General features: G+C 36.0%; 1 protein-coding gene across 1 annotated transcript; it reads left to right on the top strand.

The window, feature by feature from the left end:
- The first annotated feature begins 4,652 nt into the window (after nt 1-4,652).
- LOC110338053 (olfactory receptor 5V1-like) lies at nt 4,653-8,455 on the top strand. Its single transcript, XM_021221245.1, has 3 exons — nt 4,653-4,727; nt 5,133-5,242; nt 7,486-8,455. The coding sequence occupies exon 3, from the start codon at nt 7,508-7,510 to the stop codon at nt 8,453-8,455; it is 948 nt and encodes a 315-aa protein (XP_021076904.1). The 5' UTR covers nt 4,653-4,727; nt 5,133-5,242; nt 7,486-7,507.
- The last annotated feature ends 5,682 nt before the right edge of the window (nt 8,456-14,137 follow it).

The raw sequence follows: 14,137 nt of genomic DNA on the forward strand, positions 1-14,137 counted from the left end.
CTGGAAACCATTGCACAAAATAGAAACAGATGGAATACAACAAAATTCATTTTCTGAAGCCACAGATACTCTGATATCTAAACCACACAAAGACTCAACAAGGAAAGAGAATATCAAACTAATTTTCCTTACAAATATCGATGCAAAAAATACTCAATAAAATTCTCAGAAATCGAATCCAAGACCACATCAAAACTATCATTCACCAAGATCAAGTAAGTTTCACTCCATGGATGCAGGGTTCATTCAATATATGAAAATTTATCAACATAATCCACTCTGTAAACAATCTTAAAAAAATCACATGATCATCTCATTAGGTGATGAAAAACCTTTGACAAAACCCAACACCCCTTTATGTTAAAAGTCTTAAAATGAGCTGGGTGTGGTGGCGCATGCCTTTAATTCCAGCACTTGGGAGGCAGAGGCAGGCAGATTTCTGAGTTCGAGGCCAGCCTGGTCTACAGAGTGAGTTCCAGGACAGCCAGGGCATCACAGAGAAACTCTGTCTCAAAAAACCAAAACCAAAACCAAAACCAAACAAACAAGCAAACAAAGTCTTGGAGTGATCTGGAATTCAAGGTCCATTCCTAAATGTAGTAAAAGGAATATACAAACAAACAAACAAACAACCCCCCCCCCAAATAAAAACAAATTCTACTAAAATCAGAGTGCCTGCCCAGTCTTTCCTTATCTATTTAGTATAGCACTCTAATTTCTAGCTAGAACAATAAGAAAACGAAAGGAGACCAAGAGGAAAAAAAAGAAGTCTAGGTATCACTATTTTAGGATGATATGATAGTATACATAAACAAGCCCCAAAATTCTACCAGAGAACTCCTACAGCTGATAAACAATTTCAGTAAAGTGGTTGCATAAAATATAACTCAAACTAACCAGTTGCCTTCCTTTATACCAATGGTAAACGGGCTGAGAAAGAAAATAGGGAAACAACTCCCTCCACAATAGCTCTGAATATCTTGGTGTAACTTCAACCAAATAAGTGAAAGGTCAGTATGACAAGAACTTCAAGTTTATGAAGAAAAAATTGAAGAAGACTTCAGAAGATGGAAATATCTCTCACACTCATGTATTGGTAGGATTACCATTGTAAAAATGGCCATCCTATCAAAAGAGATCTACAGATTTAGTGCAATACTCATCAAAGTTCCAACAAAATTCTTTATAAATGGTGAAAGAGAAATTCTCATTTTCATATGCAAAGACAAAAGACTCAGGATAGCTGAAGTAATCCTGAACAATACAAAAATATGAGAGGAATCTCCATCCCTCACCTAAAGCTCTACTGCAGAGGAACAGTGACAAAACCTGCATGGTATTGGTACAGACACAGACATGCTGATCAATGGAATTGAATTAAGACCTAGAACTAAACCCACACATATATGGACACTTGATTTTTGATAAAGAAGCCAAAACCATATAATGGAAGAATAAAATCATATTCAACAAATGGTGCTGGACTAACTGGATATCTACATGTAGAAGAGTGAAAATAGATCCATACCTATCACCCTGCACAAAACTCAAGTCCAAGTGAATCAAGAATTTCAACATAAAGCTAGATACACTAAATCTCACAGAATAAAATGCATGTGTACAGAGAACAAGTTCCTGAACTGAACACCAACGGCTCAGGCTTTAAGATTAACAGTTGATGAATGGAACTTTGTGGAACTGCAAAGTTTTTTTTTTTTTTTAAAGGAAAATGATACTGTCAATTGAAAAAATTGGCATCCCACAGATTGGAAAAGGATCTTAACCAACTCTACATCTGACAGAGCGCTAATAACAAAAATTTACAAACAACTCAAGAAATTAGACGCGAACAACTTAATTAAAAACTGTACAGAAATTAACAGAGAATTCTCAAGAGAGTATTCTCAAATGGCTGAGAAGTACTTAAAGAAATGTTCAAGGTCCTTAGTCATCAGGGATATGCAAGACAAAACAACTCTGAGGTTCTATCTTACACCCAACAGAATAGCTAAGATCAAAAACGCAAAGAGGTAACACATGTTGGTAAGGATGTGGAACAAGAGGAATACTCCTCCATTGCTGGTAGGAGTGCAAACTTCTACAACCAATTTGGGAATCAATTTGGCATTTTCTCAGAAAACTGGGAATAGTTCTACTTCAAGAACCAGCTCTACCACTCCTGGAAATATGCCTAGCAGGTACTCCAACATCTCACAAAGACATTTGCTCAACTGTGTTCATAGCAGCTTTATTTGTAATAGCCAGAAAGTAGAAACACCATAGATGTTACTCAATTGAAGAATAAATTTAAAAAACAGTACTTCTGAACCATGAAATAGTATTCAGCAATTAAAAATAAGGTCATTGTGAATTTTGCAGGCAAATAGATCGAACTTAAGACTATCACCCTGAGTGAGGTAACCGAGTCCCAAAAGGACATCTATGGTATGTACTAACTTATAAGTGGATAATAGCCATAAAATACACATACCAGGTTACATGGTATCCACAGATCCAAAGAAGCTAAAAGAGAAGGAATTCCCAAGCTAGGAAGCTTAAATCTCACTTACGAGGGGGAAATAAATAGTCATTAGAGGCAGGTAGTGTGAGGTAATTGGGAGAGAAGTTGGATGGGAAGGGAAATGGGGGTATTCAGAATCTGGTGTTGGATAGGACAGGATAGATTGCTAGATGACCATGAAAATGAATAAAAATCTGCAGTTGACAGAGTTGAAGATGTAGGGTCCATCTCCAGGATGAGACAGAGACCTGGCATAAGAGAGGTGCCCAAGATTCAATGGGGGTGACCTAAACTTTTACTCACTACACTGCTTATATGCAACCTGATGAGGAGGCCACCCTCCATATTCAGACAGGAAACCAAGTGAAGGGATAGAGACACTAACCCCATCACAAAACTTTCAACTCATATTTTACTCTGTCTACAAGTAATTCAGGCATGCAGGAGGGAGCAGAGCCTGAGGAAATGGCCAACTAATAATGGACTCAAATTGATATCCATTCTATGGGCAAATACCAATCTCTAACACTACTAAAGATACTCTGTTATGCTTGCAGACATGAGTTTGTTATCCTCTGAGGGGCTCCACCCAGCATCTGATTCAGACAGATACAGACACCCACATCCAGATAGTGGACGGAGCTTATAGACTCTTATGGAAAAATAGAAGGAAGGATTTCAGGTCTTGAAGGGTATAGGTTTCCCCGACTTGCAGGGATAATCAGGGCAGGAGAGAGAGAGAGAGAGAGAGAGAGAGAGAGAGAGAGAGAAGAGACATGAAGAATGAGAGCAAGTCAATCATACTGATCAAGCTCTGAAAACTTTATTCAGGAGTGGCAATATAAGCATAAGCAAGAGGAGGCTCCAAGGGAGGGGGAAAGAGCCCGGGGGCTCTCTGAAGGTCAGGTGGCAATCTTCAGCTCCTGGAACCAACAGTCACAGTATCTTCTTTTCCCATAAACATTCTTACTCTTATGACCACGAATGTTCTCTCAGGATTGTTTATGTAAGCTAGAAAATATCCACAAGGCCATGTTGTTTATGTAAGCTAGAAAATATCCACAAAGCCATGGCTGAGGCCATGGCTCCTGGCAGAGAGGGACTTTACAGGAAGACCAACAGAGTCAGCTAACTTGGACACTTGGAATCACAGAGTATGAACCAGCAACCAAAGAACATACAAATGCTGGACCTACGCCTCCCTGCTTGTATGTAGCAGATGGGAAACTTGACTTTTATGTGGGTCCTGAATAACTAGAACTTGGGTTATCCCCAAAGTTGTTGCCTGTACTTTGAATATGTTCTACTAGGCAGACTTTCTTGTTTTATGTCAGTGGGAGAGTAAGCACCTAGGATTGCAAAGACTTGAAGTGACAGTGTGGGGGGAATACCCAGGGATACCCCCTCTTGCCTGGAGGAGAAGGGAAGGGGGATTTGGGAAGGATTGTGGAAGGGGGTGACAGGAAGTGGTGCAGTAATCTGGATGTAATGTGAACAAGTAAAATAATCATAAAATGAATACAGTTAAAAAGTTTTGTATTCAAATGAGTTTGTGTCTATGTTCACAGCAGTTCTCTCATGTTGATGGCACATAGTTTTCATAAGATATCTTGTGTGCTAATGAATAAATATAGTAACATTTTGCTCTATAATGAAAAGAGATTATTTACAGAAAATGTGATGATGTGTTCAATGAAGGATTTTTGTAATCACAAATTGTAGTTTCCTATCACCAATGTATTCCTCACTTTGGCGATATGATTACTATAAAACTGTCTATTTTACCATAGTCTGTATGGCAAGTTCAAACTTTTAGGTCAGGGAAAGTCATTGTTATTTACAGAAGACACTCTTGAAAATCACAAAGTAAATATCTTATTACATAATTACTATTGGCCAAGTTTATTCCAGGTGCCCATGTCCATGAGCTATTACAAGGAATGAAAATGACACTCATGTAACATAGAATTATATTAAAACCTATATCAAATTAATTAGTTTTGTGTCCCTATTCCTAACTTGATAGTAATGTAGTTATTCTCTCTAGAGTTCTTATTATCCTCCTTCCCTAAGGATAGAATGGGAATGTATAAGTTATGGACTAACTCCTGGTGTGAGTCCTAAGAATAAGTGTTAATATAGTTTTTACCTACTGATATAATTTGTTGCTGGATCATCTACTTTATCTTTCTGAAACTATTTATTGGTAACATAATCTATTTTAAGTATAATTTAAATGCAATATTTTATTGCTATTGATACATATGCTAATAAATTACAGTTCATTAAGTGCTATAATTTAAGATATATATATATATATATATATATATATATATATATATATATGTTCTATATGTGCTAATTGTATCTGTTATATCTTCCTATGTGACAGAAACTTGAATATTATTAAAAGAGAATATTTTCCTGTATTGTATTTTTAGAATTTGCCATATGCAAAGTTCTATGTTAGAAATGGTAAGGAAGTCTGAATTGTAGGCATTTTTAAATAGAAATGTAATTAATATAATATATTTGAAATGCAATTAATATAATATATATGATTTCCATATATATTGTTATTAATTTCCATCTGTATATTTATATTTTTTAGGTACATCAACTAATCATAAAATACACTTGGAGAGATTGAATGTAATAAAGTTGCCTAAATCTCTAGGAAACTTGATCCTTCCATAAGATTTTAGAACTTGTTTCTGAGAAGTACATAATTGATAAAAATATTCATTTTTAATTGCATCACAAATTGTTAATAAGTTATGTTAATACTAGAATGTAAAGGTTGATAAATATATGAAATCTTTACATGTGAGCAAATGACAATGTTCTGTGTATCAAGGATCACTAGTTTCATGGAATACACTCAGACAATAATGTATAAAATTAAGAAAAATGTGTTATTAGGTCTCGTGTTTATATTGATCATATAATCTGAAGATTAGGATAGGTTTATTTAATTAGAATATTCTAAAATATATTTCTTTTAATTCTTGTTTTAAAGAGTAAAATTTGTATGAGGAAAGTGAATTATTGTACAAGTAAACATTTGTTGCTTGAAGATGTTGCTATTGCAATAAAAGTGCCATATTTTGTTTGCACATTTTTTTATTTGAAAGATAAATACATAGGATAAAATTTAAGAGCTCCATAGGGTTGTGAAAATTAGAGACATTAATAATTGAGACGATTTAGTTTTTTCTTCAGTCATTGTTATTCATCCAAGAACATCCTTCATTAAATTTATAATGACATGCATATATTTGTGGTGATTGTAATAATTTTCATATTTCTAGATATGAAAAGACTAGCAATAGAAGTTCATTTATTCTGAAGTTATCTTCCAAATCTGTTGTTTGAGGAATGAAGAGGAACACATTGCAGTGCTTTCTCTTTTTCTTTTATTTTGAAACAGGGTTTTGCTTTGTAGTTCAGGTTGGCCTCAAATTTACATTTCCCTGGTCTTAGCCTCCTAAATGTAAAGATTTATTATATGGAGGAAAAGATAAAAAACTTTTACATTTTGGGGAAAAACCATTATATATAATTCATACTATATTTCTGTGCATTTTAACTTATTGAAGAAAGTATTCATTGTTTCACCAGGAAAAAATAGGAGTCAGATTATAGAATGTTAATTTTCATTTATTTTCTAATAAGCTTGTACTACCAATTGTCTAATATGTGGTACTATAGAAAATATGTTTTCAAAACCACCAAACACAATATTAATTTCTACAACTTTAATTAACTTTTTCTGAAAAATTTAGTTAACATAATTATTATAAATACATTAATGAAAATGCTATTGTTTATATCTTAAAGATATGGTATCAAAGTTATAGGACAGTTTCTACAGTTAGTTCTTCCAACTAAAATATATGTTGAAGAAATCATAGATCATTCATACACTCATGATTTCATTGTTAAAATGATTTCCTATAATTTGATAATTTTTAGTATTAAAGTCTTATCTACCATTGAATATACTTGTATATATAATATAATTATATAGTGGAATATATGAAGTAAGCAATTGTGTAATACAGTTATTATACCTTAATTTAGACTGAAGAAGTGTCTAGTGTCATACACATTAAAATAAGGCATAAAAGAATAAGACAAATGTTTAAGATAATGTGAAAATTACATCAATTTTTAATGAATTATGAAGTTAAAAATATGTAAGGATTCTATATGATTAATAAAGTCATGAATTTTCAAGGTCTGTTCAGTTACTCAGTGAACTACCTCCAGAGATGGAAGGGGTTTTGTATATTCAGAAATAGTATAAATACACAGAAGTTTTAGAATGTCTGAAAGGCAAATCCACATAATAGACATCAAAGTAATTTAAAGAATTGTGAAGATGTACTTTACAAACCTGTAATCCATCAAATTGGAAAATCTAAAAGAAAATAATAATTTTTTTGATAGGCGCCACCTACTAAAAGTTAAAGCAAGATCAGGTATACAGTTTAAATAGACTTATAGCTCCTAGTAAATTAGAAGCAATCATTAAAATTCCCCCAACTATAACAACAATAATGAAAATGCCTAGGGCCAGAAGATTTTAGTATAGAATTCTCCCAGACATTTAAAGAAGATTTAATGCCAATACCCCTGAAATTATTCTACAGAATAGAAACAGGAGGAACATTGCCCAATTCATGCTATGAGGCCCCTCAAACCACTTGAGGATTCAACAAAGAGAATTACAGACAAATATCTCTTAAAAGTATAGACACAAAAAACCTAAATAATATACTTGCAAATAGAATCCAAAACATATAAAAAAGGATCATGATCCACTCTGATGCAATAATAACAATATAGACAGAGGTAACACATACCACCTTCAACCACGTTCTGCTATATTCCCAGTTTCTCAGAAGCAGAATTCCTGCTTTATCATTCTAACCTGTATTCTGTACTTTCATTTCCATTAGAAACATCCTGTGGACAAAGAAGATGGACATCTACAATCTTACCACAGTGACTCAGTTCATCCTCATAGGGCTCTCTGACCTCCCTGAAGTGCGCTATCCACTCTTTGTGGCCTTTGTCATCATCTATCAGATCACTTTACTGGGAAATGGGCTCATCCTCTTGGCCATTGTGGCTGAGAAAAAGCTCCAGACTCCCATGTATTACCTGTTGGCAAATCTGTCCTTGCTGGACATATGCTGCCCATCAGCTACTGTCCCCAAGATGCTCAAGAGTCTCTTGACTGAGGATCACAGCATTTCCTTTGTTGGGTGTGCTTTACAGCTCTATTTCCTGGTGGCCCTAGCTGGGACTGAAGTCTTCTTGCTGGCTGTGATGGCTTATGACCGGTATGTGGCTATATGCTTTCCTCTGCGTTACTCTCTCATCATGACCAAGGTTCGCTGTGTGCAGCTGTTGTTTGGGACTTGGTCAGCTGGGTTTCTGAACTCTTTTGTCCACACAATGTCCACCTTTAGCCTGTCTTTCTGCAATTCTAATAGAGTTAACCAGTACTACTGTGATATTCCCCCTGTGGTGGCCCTGTCATGCTCATCCACCTATATGGCAGAAATGCTTCTTTTAGTGATAGCAAGTATCTTTGGGGTTGGTGCTTTTCTGATCACTTTGATCTCCTACATATACATAGCCTCCACCATCCTAAAGATCCGGTCAGCAGAAGGAAAGCGTAAAGCTTTCTCCACATGTGCTTCCCATCTTCTTGTAGTCTTCTTGTTCTATGGCACAACTATATTTACCTATATGCGCCCAACCTCCAGTCAACACTCTCCTGGCAGAGACAGACTCATCTCTATGTTGTATGGGGTCATTACTCCCATGTTAAACCCCATTATCTACAGCCTGAGAAACACAGAAGTCAAAGGAGCACTCAGAAAAGTTTTACGTCTTCGCATATGTTCACAGACAGCATGATGTAAGATTTCTCAATCTAAGATATACTTCTTGTAGATCCAATACAGTTGGATCTTGTTTCTTGATCATGCAGTTGATCTGTGTCTTTTGATTAGTGAATTGAAGTCATTTGTGTTTAAAGTTATTATTGAAATGTGTGTTGAGTATAGTCATCCTGTTGTTGATTTTTGTTGTTGTTTGTGTTATCAACTGTGTATCCACATTTTCTGTGTGTTCTTCTAATTTGATTTGTTTTATTTTAAAAACAATTTCCACATTAAATACTCATTTTATCTAGATCCTGTACATTATTATCAAATCCTGATAATTATCTTTTGCTCGATTCATTCTACTTGAAAGTGTTCTCTTTGACTGTTCTTAATTAAGTTATTGAGTTTTCCAATTTAATTTTTATATCAACGTAATTGCTGTTAATATTTCGTTATCCTCATGGAATTTTGTTCTTAAGTTCTAGATTGGTTTTGTCATTTCTATCAGTATTATTGTTGTATTTTTCTTGGGTATCACTTATGCATTTGTTCTATGCAAATTATTTCTGAGAGGCAGAGGCAGGCAGATTTCTGAGTTCGAGTCCTGCCTGGTTTACAGAGTGAGTTCCAGGACATCCAGGGCTAATACTGAGAAAACTTGTCTCCAAAAAAATATTTTTTCTCTTTAATTCCTTTTTTAAAAAATATTTTTATTGGACATTTTATTTATTTACATTTCAAATGTTACCTTCTTTCCAGGTTTCCCCTCCAGAAACCAGCTATGCCATCCTCCATCCCTCTGCTTCTATGAGTGTGTTCCTCCCTCAAATCCTGCCTCCCCACCTTCGATTCCCCTACACAGGGTTGGGGGTGGGCATCTAGTCTTCCCAGGACCAAGGGCCTCTTCTCCCATTTATGTTCAACAAGGTCATTCTCTTTAATTTAATTGTTCTATTTCTTCTTTTTCTTTTAATTGGATATTTTTAAAATTTACATTTCAAATATTATCCCTTTTCCCGGTTTCTCTCCCTCCCAGAAACACTCTATCTCATCCTGCCTGCTCCTGCTTCTATGAGGATGTTACTCCACCCACCCACCTATTCCCACCTCCCCATCTTAGATTCCCCTACACTGGGGCATCTATGGAGCCTTCTTAGGACCATGAACCTCTCTTTCCATTGATGCATGACAAGGTTATTCTCTGCACGGTATGCAGTTGGAGTTATGTGTACTCTGTGTTTGATGCCTTATTCCCTGGGAGCTCTTGGCGGTCTGGTTTGTTAATATTGTTGTTCTTCTTCTGGGATTTCAAATCCCTTCAACTCCTTCAGTTTTTTTCTCTAACTCCTCTTTGGGACCCCACGTTCAGTTCAATGGTTGGCTGCCAACATCTGTCTCTGCATTTGTAAGGCTTTAGCAGGGTCTCTCAGGAGACAGCCATATCAGACTCCTTTCAGCATGCACTCCTTGGCATCCACAATAGTGCCTGAGTTTGGTAACTGTATATGGGATGAATCTCCAGGTAGGACAGTCTCTGGGTGGCCTTTTCTTCAGTTTCTGCTCAACACTTTATCTCCATATTTGCTCCGGTGAGTATTTTGTTCTCCTTCTAAGAATCATTGTTCTATTTCTTTGTGTCTTCTTTAAATTACTTTTAATCTTTGATCATATTCATGATTGCTCTCTTACATTCTGTCTTCTGGTGCCTATCTAAATAATTCCTTGGCAAACATTTCTATAGTACTGGTACATTTTGGAGAGAAGATAGTGACCTAATTCGACACATTGTTGGTATTTTGTGATGAAATTGAGGCATATAAACTTCTTTTATTGGTTTTAAGTCTGATATATACAGATCAGGTTGGAATAGAAGAGCAGATTCATGGGCAAGCTGAGCCTACATGTTGGAAACAACTTGGGTTAATGAAGTCAGGTGGGCATATTATACTTGACCTCTGAATAGGATGCATTTTGCACAGTGCGTAGGTATATATACCTATGTGTATAGGTTGAATGCTGTGTTAAAGGGCCTTTCTGTTGGGCAAAGGTAAAGCCTTTCTAGAAGCCTAGAGATTATTTCTGGTACAGGCAGTGGATGCCAGATTTGATTGAGGAACTACATGTTGGACCCAGGTGACATCTCATAGGTTGGGGAAATTCCTTGGATAGAGTTTCAGGTAGATTCACCAGATGTTTTATTGATTAATGTTTGATGTAGCTATTTGTAACTCACAATGGGAAGTGCCGCTACTGAACTGGTCATCCTGGGTTGTAAAAGGAATTAAGACAAGAAAGCTATGAGGAACAAATCAATAGGTAGCATTTCTCTACAGTTTCTGCTTCATTTCCTAACTCTGGGTTCCCGACTCGAGTCCCTGTTCTGGGTTTTCTTGATTATGAACTGTTAACTGTAAAATAAAATAAATGCCATTTCATCCCAAATTTGTTGTAGTAAGTATTTTTTATCACAGCTATGGGCTTTTGACTATGATTGCAATAACAAACATAAAAGTGTATTCCGGGGAGCAAGTTTCAAATCTGATCATAAAATGCTTAGTGATTCTATAATAGTCCTGCCAATATCGCATCGCCAAACACATCTTGCCTGAAAGTAAGTATTGCAGTATACTAGATCCAAAGTTGTGTAAGACAACTGATGTTTTATTTTATACCAATTAGCCTGAAAGCACCTTTTACCATTATGAAATTTAGCCAGTAGGGATGAAAGTTGGTGGTTGATTTGAGATTGATTTCTTTGTTATTTATCCAAAGCCCATATTATCTTCAGAAGCAAGGATTTGTTAAAAATTCTTATGTGGACCCAGTAGTTAGCAAATCACAAAGTGAATGCATTTATATATTTAGAAATATGTATGTATGTATGTATGTATGTATGTATGAATTTATATATGTATCAACAAGTAATGAAAAATAAAAGAGGCCATGAATTTGAATTTCCTTTCATGGAGTTATACGCAAGGTTTGGAAGAAAGAGAGAGGGAAAATGATGTAATTAGATAAGCTACCTGAAATACAATCCCAAGTGGTCAACCTTAAACACACCCTCATAAAGGCAATAATAATTGGAATTAGTATCTATCTATCTATCTATCTATCTATCTATCTATCTATCTATCTATCTATCTATCAATCTACCATCTATCTATCATTAACTATAATATTCTGCATATGTATATAATTGTTAACAAAGAATTATATATTTGTTATATACATTTATGTGCACTTACATAAGTAACAATTACTAAAGCAACCATCATGAATTTAAAAGTACTACAGACAAAAGAATAGTTGGGGGGTAGAAATGGTACAAATACAATACTCATGTATGAAACTCTCAAATTTTTTTTAACTACAAAATGTTCAGTTTGCTGGAAAAATTAAATTCTAAGCATAATCAGTTGATGATTTTTCAGAAAACTAATATTAGACAATGTAAAGTCTTAAAAATACATTTTTCCGTTAGATTCTTTTGGGTCAACTAGAGTGAGCCTGGGCTGGATCTAGGCCCCCTGCACACATGGAGCAGATGAATAGCTTGGTCTTCATGTGGGCCTGCCAAACTATGGGAGCAGGGGCAGTCCCTGAGCCTTTTACTTACCTGCCTGCCTGTGGAACCCACATCCCTAAATGGACAGCCTTGTCAGGCCTCAGTGGGAGAGGGTTTGCCTAATCCTGCAGCAACTTGAAATATGGGAGTGGGAGTGGAGCATTACTGACACCCAGAGAGTGTCTGAAAGGGAATGGGTAATGGGGAAGGACTTGAATGACAGAGTACTGAAGGAGAGAAAGAGCTGATATTGAGTTGTAAATGGAATAAATAAATTTAATAAAAACATTATTATTAATTCTTTATGAGTTTCACATTCGTGCACATAAGGATACTCATCTCCCCTCAATCTCTCTCTCTCTTTCTCTCTCTCTCTCTCATCTCTATCTCTATCATCATCTATCTGTAGCTATCTATATCTATATAATCTCTATCTCTGTCTCTATCTCGATCTCTATCTATCTCTATCTTTATCTCCAGTTTGCCCTTGCAACCTTGCCCACAAAACAAAACAAAAGAAGAGAAAAATCAGAAAAAAGGGAAAAAAACAAGATTAAAAATTTTCTCCATGGAAGCTGCAATGTATTATGGTGTGTTTCACAGTATACCCTTTTTCCTAAATATCTTTACTTGCAAAAGTTCATTGCAATGAGTCATTGGTCTGATTTGAGGTCTCTGGCTTCGGCTATATCATCAATTCTGGATCCTCACTGAGACTCTTCTTAGATATCCTATTGTTGTCCTGTGTCATGAAGATTCTGCAGCTTTGGTTTTGCAGGATCCGCTAGTTTACATGTTCCCACAGTTCATAGATGGGTTAGATATTGGGCTGGGTCAACTCAAAGCCCTGGATCTGGGACTGGGTGGTAGCTTATTTGGTTGGTCTGACAGCTGGACAAACTGTCGTGAATTAATGCCAGGGCAGGGCCAGTGAGGGATAGGGCCATCTCTCCTGAGTGCCACAGCAGGTGAGACGCAGGGACATGTTTTGTGCAACAATGTCACCAAGGCCAGATTTTCTATCCTACCAATTTGAGAGGCTGGGGCCAGTGAGGGTGCAGGGCCATCTCTGCACAGTCCTTTGATATTAACATGACCGTAGGTGGCAGCCTAGATCAGGGACATCCATATGACCTTTGGTGGTAAGAGGGACAGTCGACATCAACACAGACCTGTGCTTCTGCAGAGCCATAGATCCAGACATAGCCCTCAGAGGTAGCATGGATCGAGCATCAATAACTTCAAGTAGAAGCACAGGTTACTCACATCAGACTGTTCCTCACCACCCTCACATCTTCAGTTCCAGCTGTCTTCATAATGCACAATGTTTCACTTCTCTTTCTCTCCCATCTCTCCACCACATATGTGCTCACAGCAGTGGCACATTGCCTGTTCAGCATGGTGGTGAATGAGACTCTCATGCTGTCAATTTATTTTTTGAAGGAAAGAGCAATAGCTTAGTAAGTCAACATTTAAACATAAACAATAGAACACAGTTTTCAATATGACATAATTTACTTGAAATCTGTATTTTGATAAATTACTAGTTTAATATTATGTAGATGAGATATTTGAAGATAAGTAAGAAATAATCTATCACTTCTTGTGGCTAAAACATAAACTAAGGACACATCTGTCACAGTTCAAAGACTGAACTCTGATTTAATTAATCTTACTTGAAATTCCATTTCAAAGTATTCATGATGTCAGCATTCTGAGCTAATATAGAGAGTAAAAATATATCACTCTTCTAAACTACAATTCAATTGATTCTAAAAAACTTAATTCTTGTGCATATTCCAGCCAGTTGTGAGAGAATATGTAGGTTTCCCAGAAGACAAGCAGTAAGGAATATGATGGCTGTTTACATGATCTCTCATGTACTAGGTGGAGGCATCACCTGACAATAAAACTTGATGGCCAACAACTGAGGTAGGGTTAGAAGGAGAGACATCCAGCAGAGAGAGAGGAACTTTGGGAAATAGTGAGGCAAGTGAGATTCTCATCTAGACTTGGAGGAAGTTGGATGTATGAAACTGAGGAAAGTTAACTAACCATGTGGTAGACATAGAATAGTATAAATGGGTTATATTGTTATATAAATGGGATATACCATATATATATATATATATATATATATATATA

The sequence above is a fragment of the Mus pahari genome, chromosome 1, assembly GCF_900095145.1.
Source record: "Mus pahari chromosome 1, PAHARI_EIJ_v1.1, whole genome shotgun sequence".
NCBI classification, from domain to species: domain Eukaryota; kingdom Metazoa; phylum Chordata; class Mammalia; order Rodentia; family Muridae; genus Mus; species Mus pahari.

Excerpts from the sequence above, each read along its gene's own strand:
- LOC110338053 (XM_021221245.1), top strand. The coding sequence starts at position 7,508 with ATGGACATCTACAATCTTACCACAGTGACTCAGTTCATCCTCATAGGG.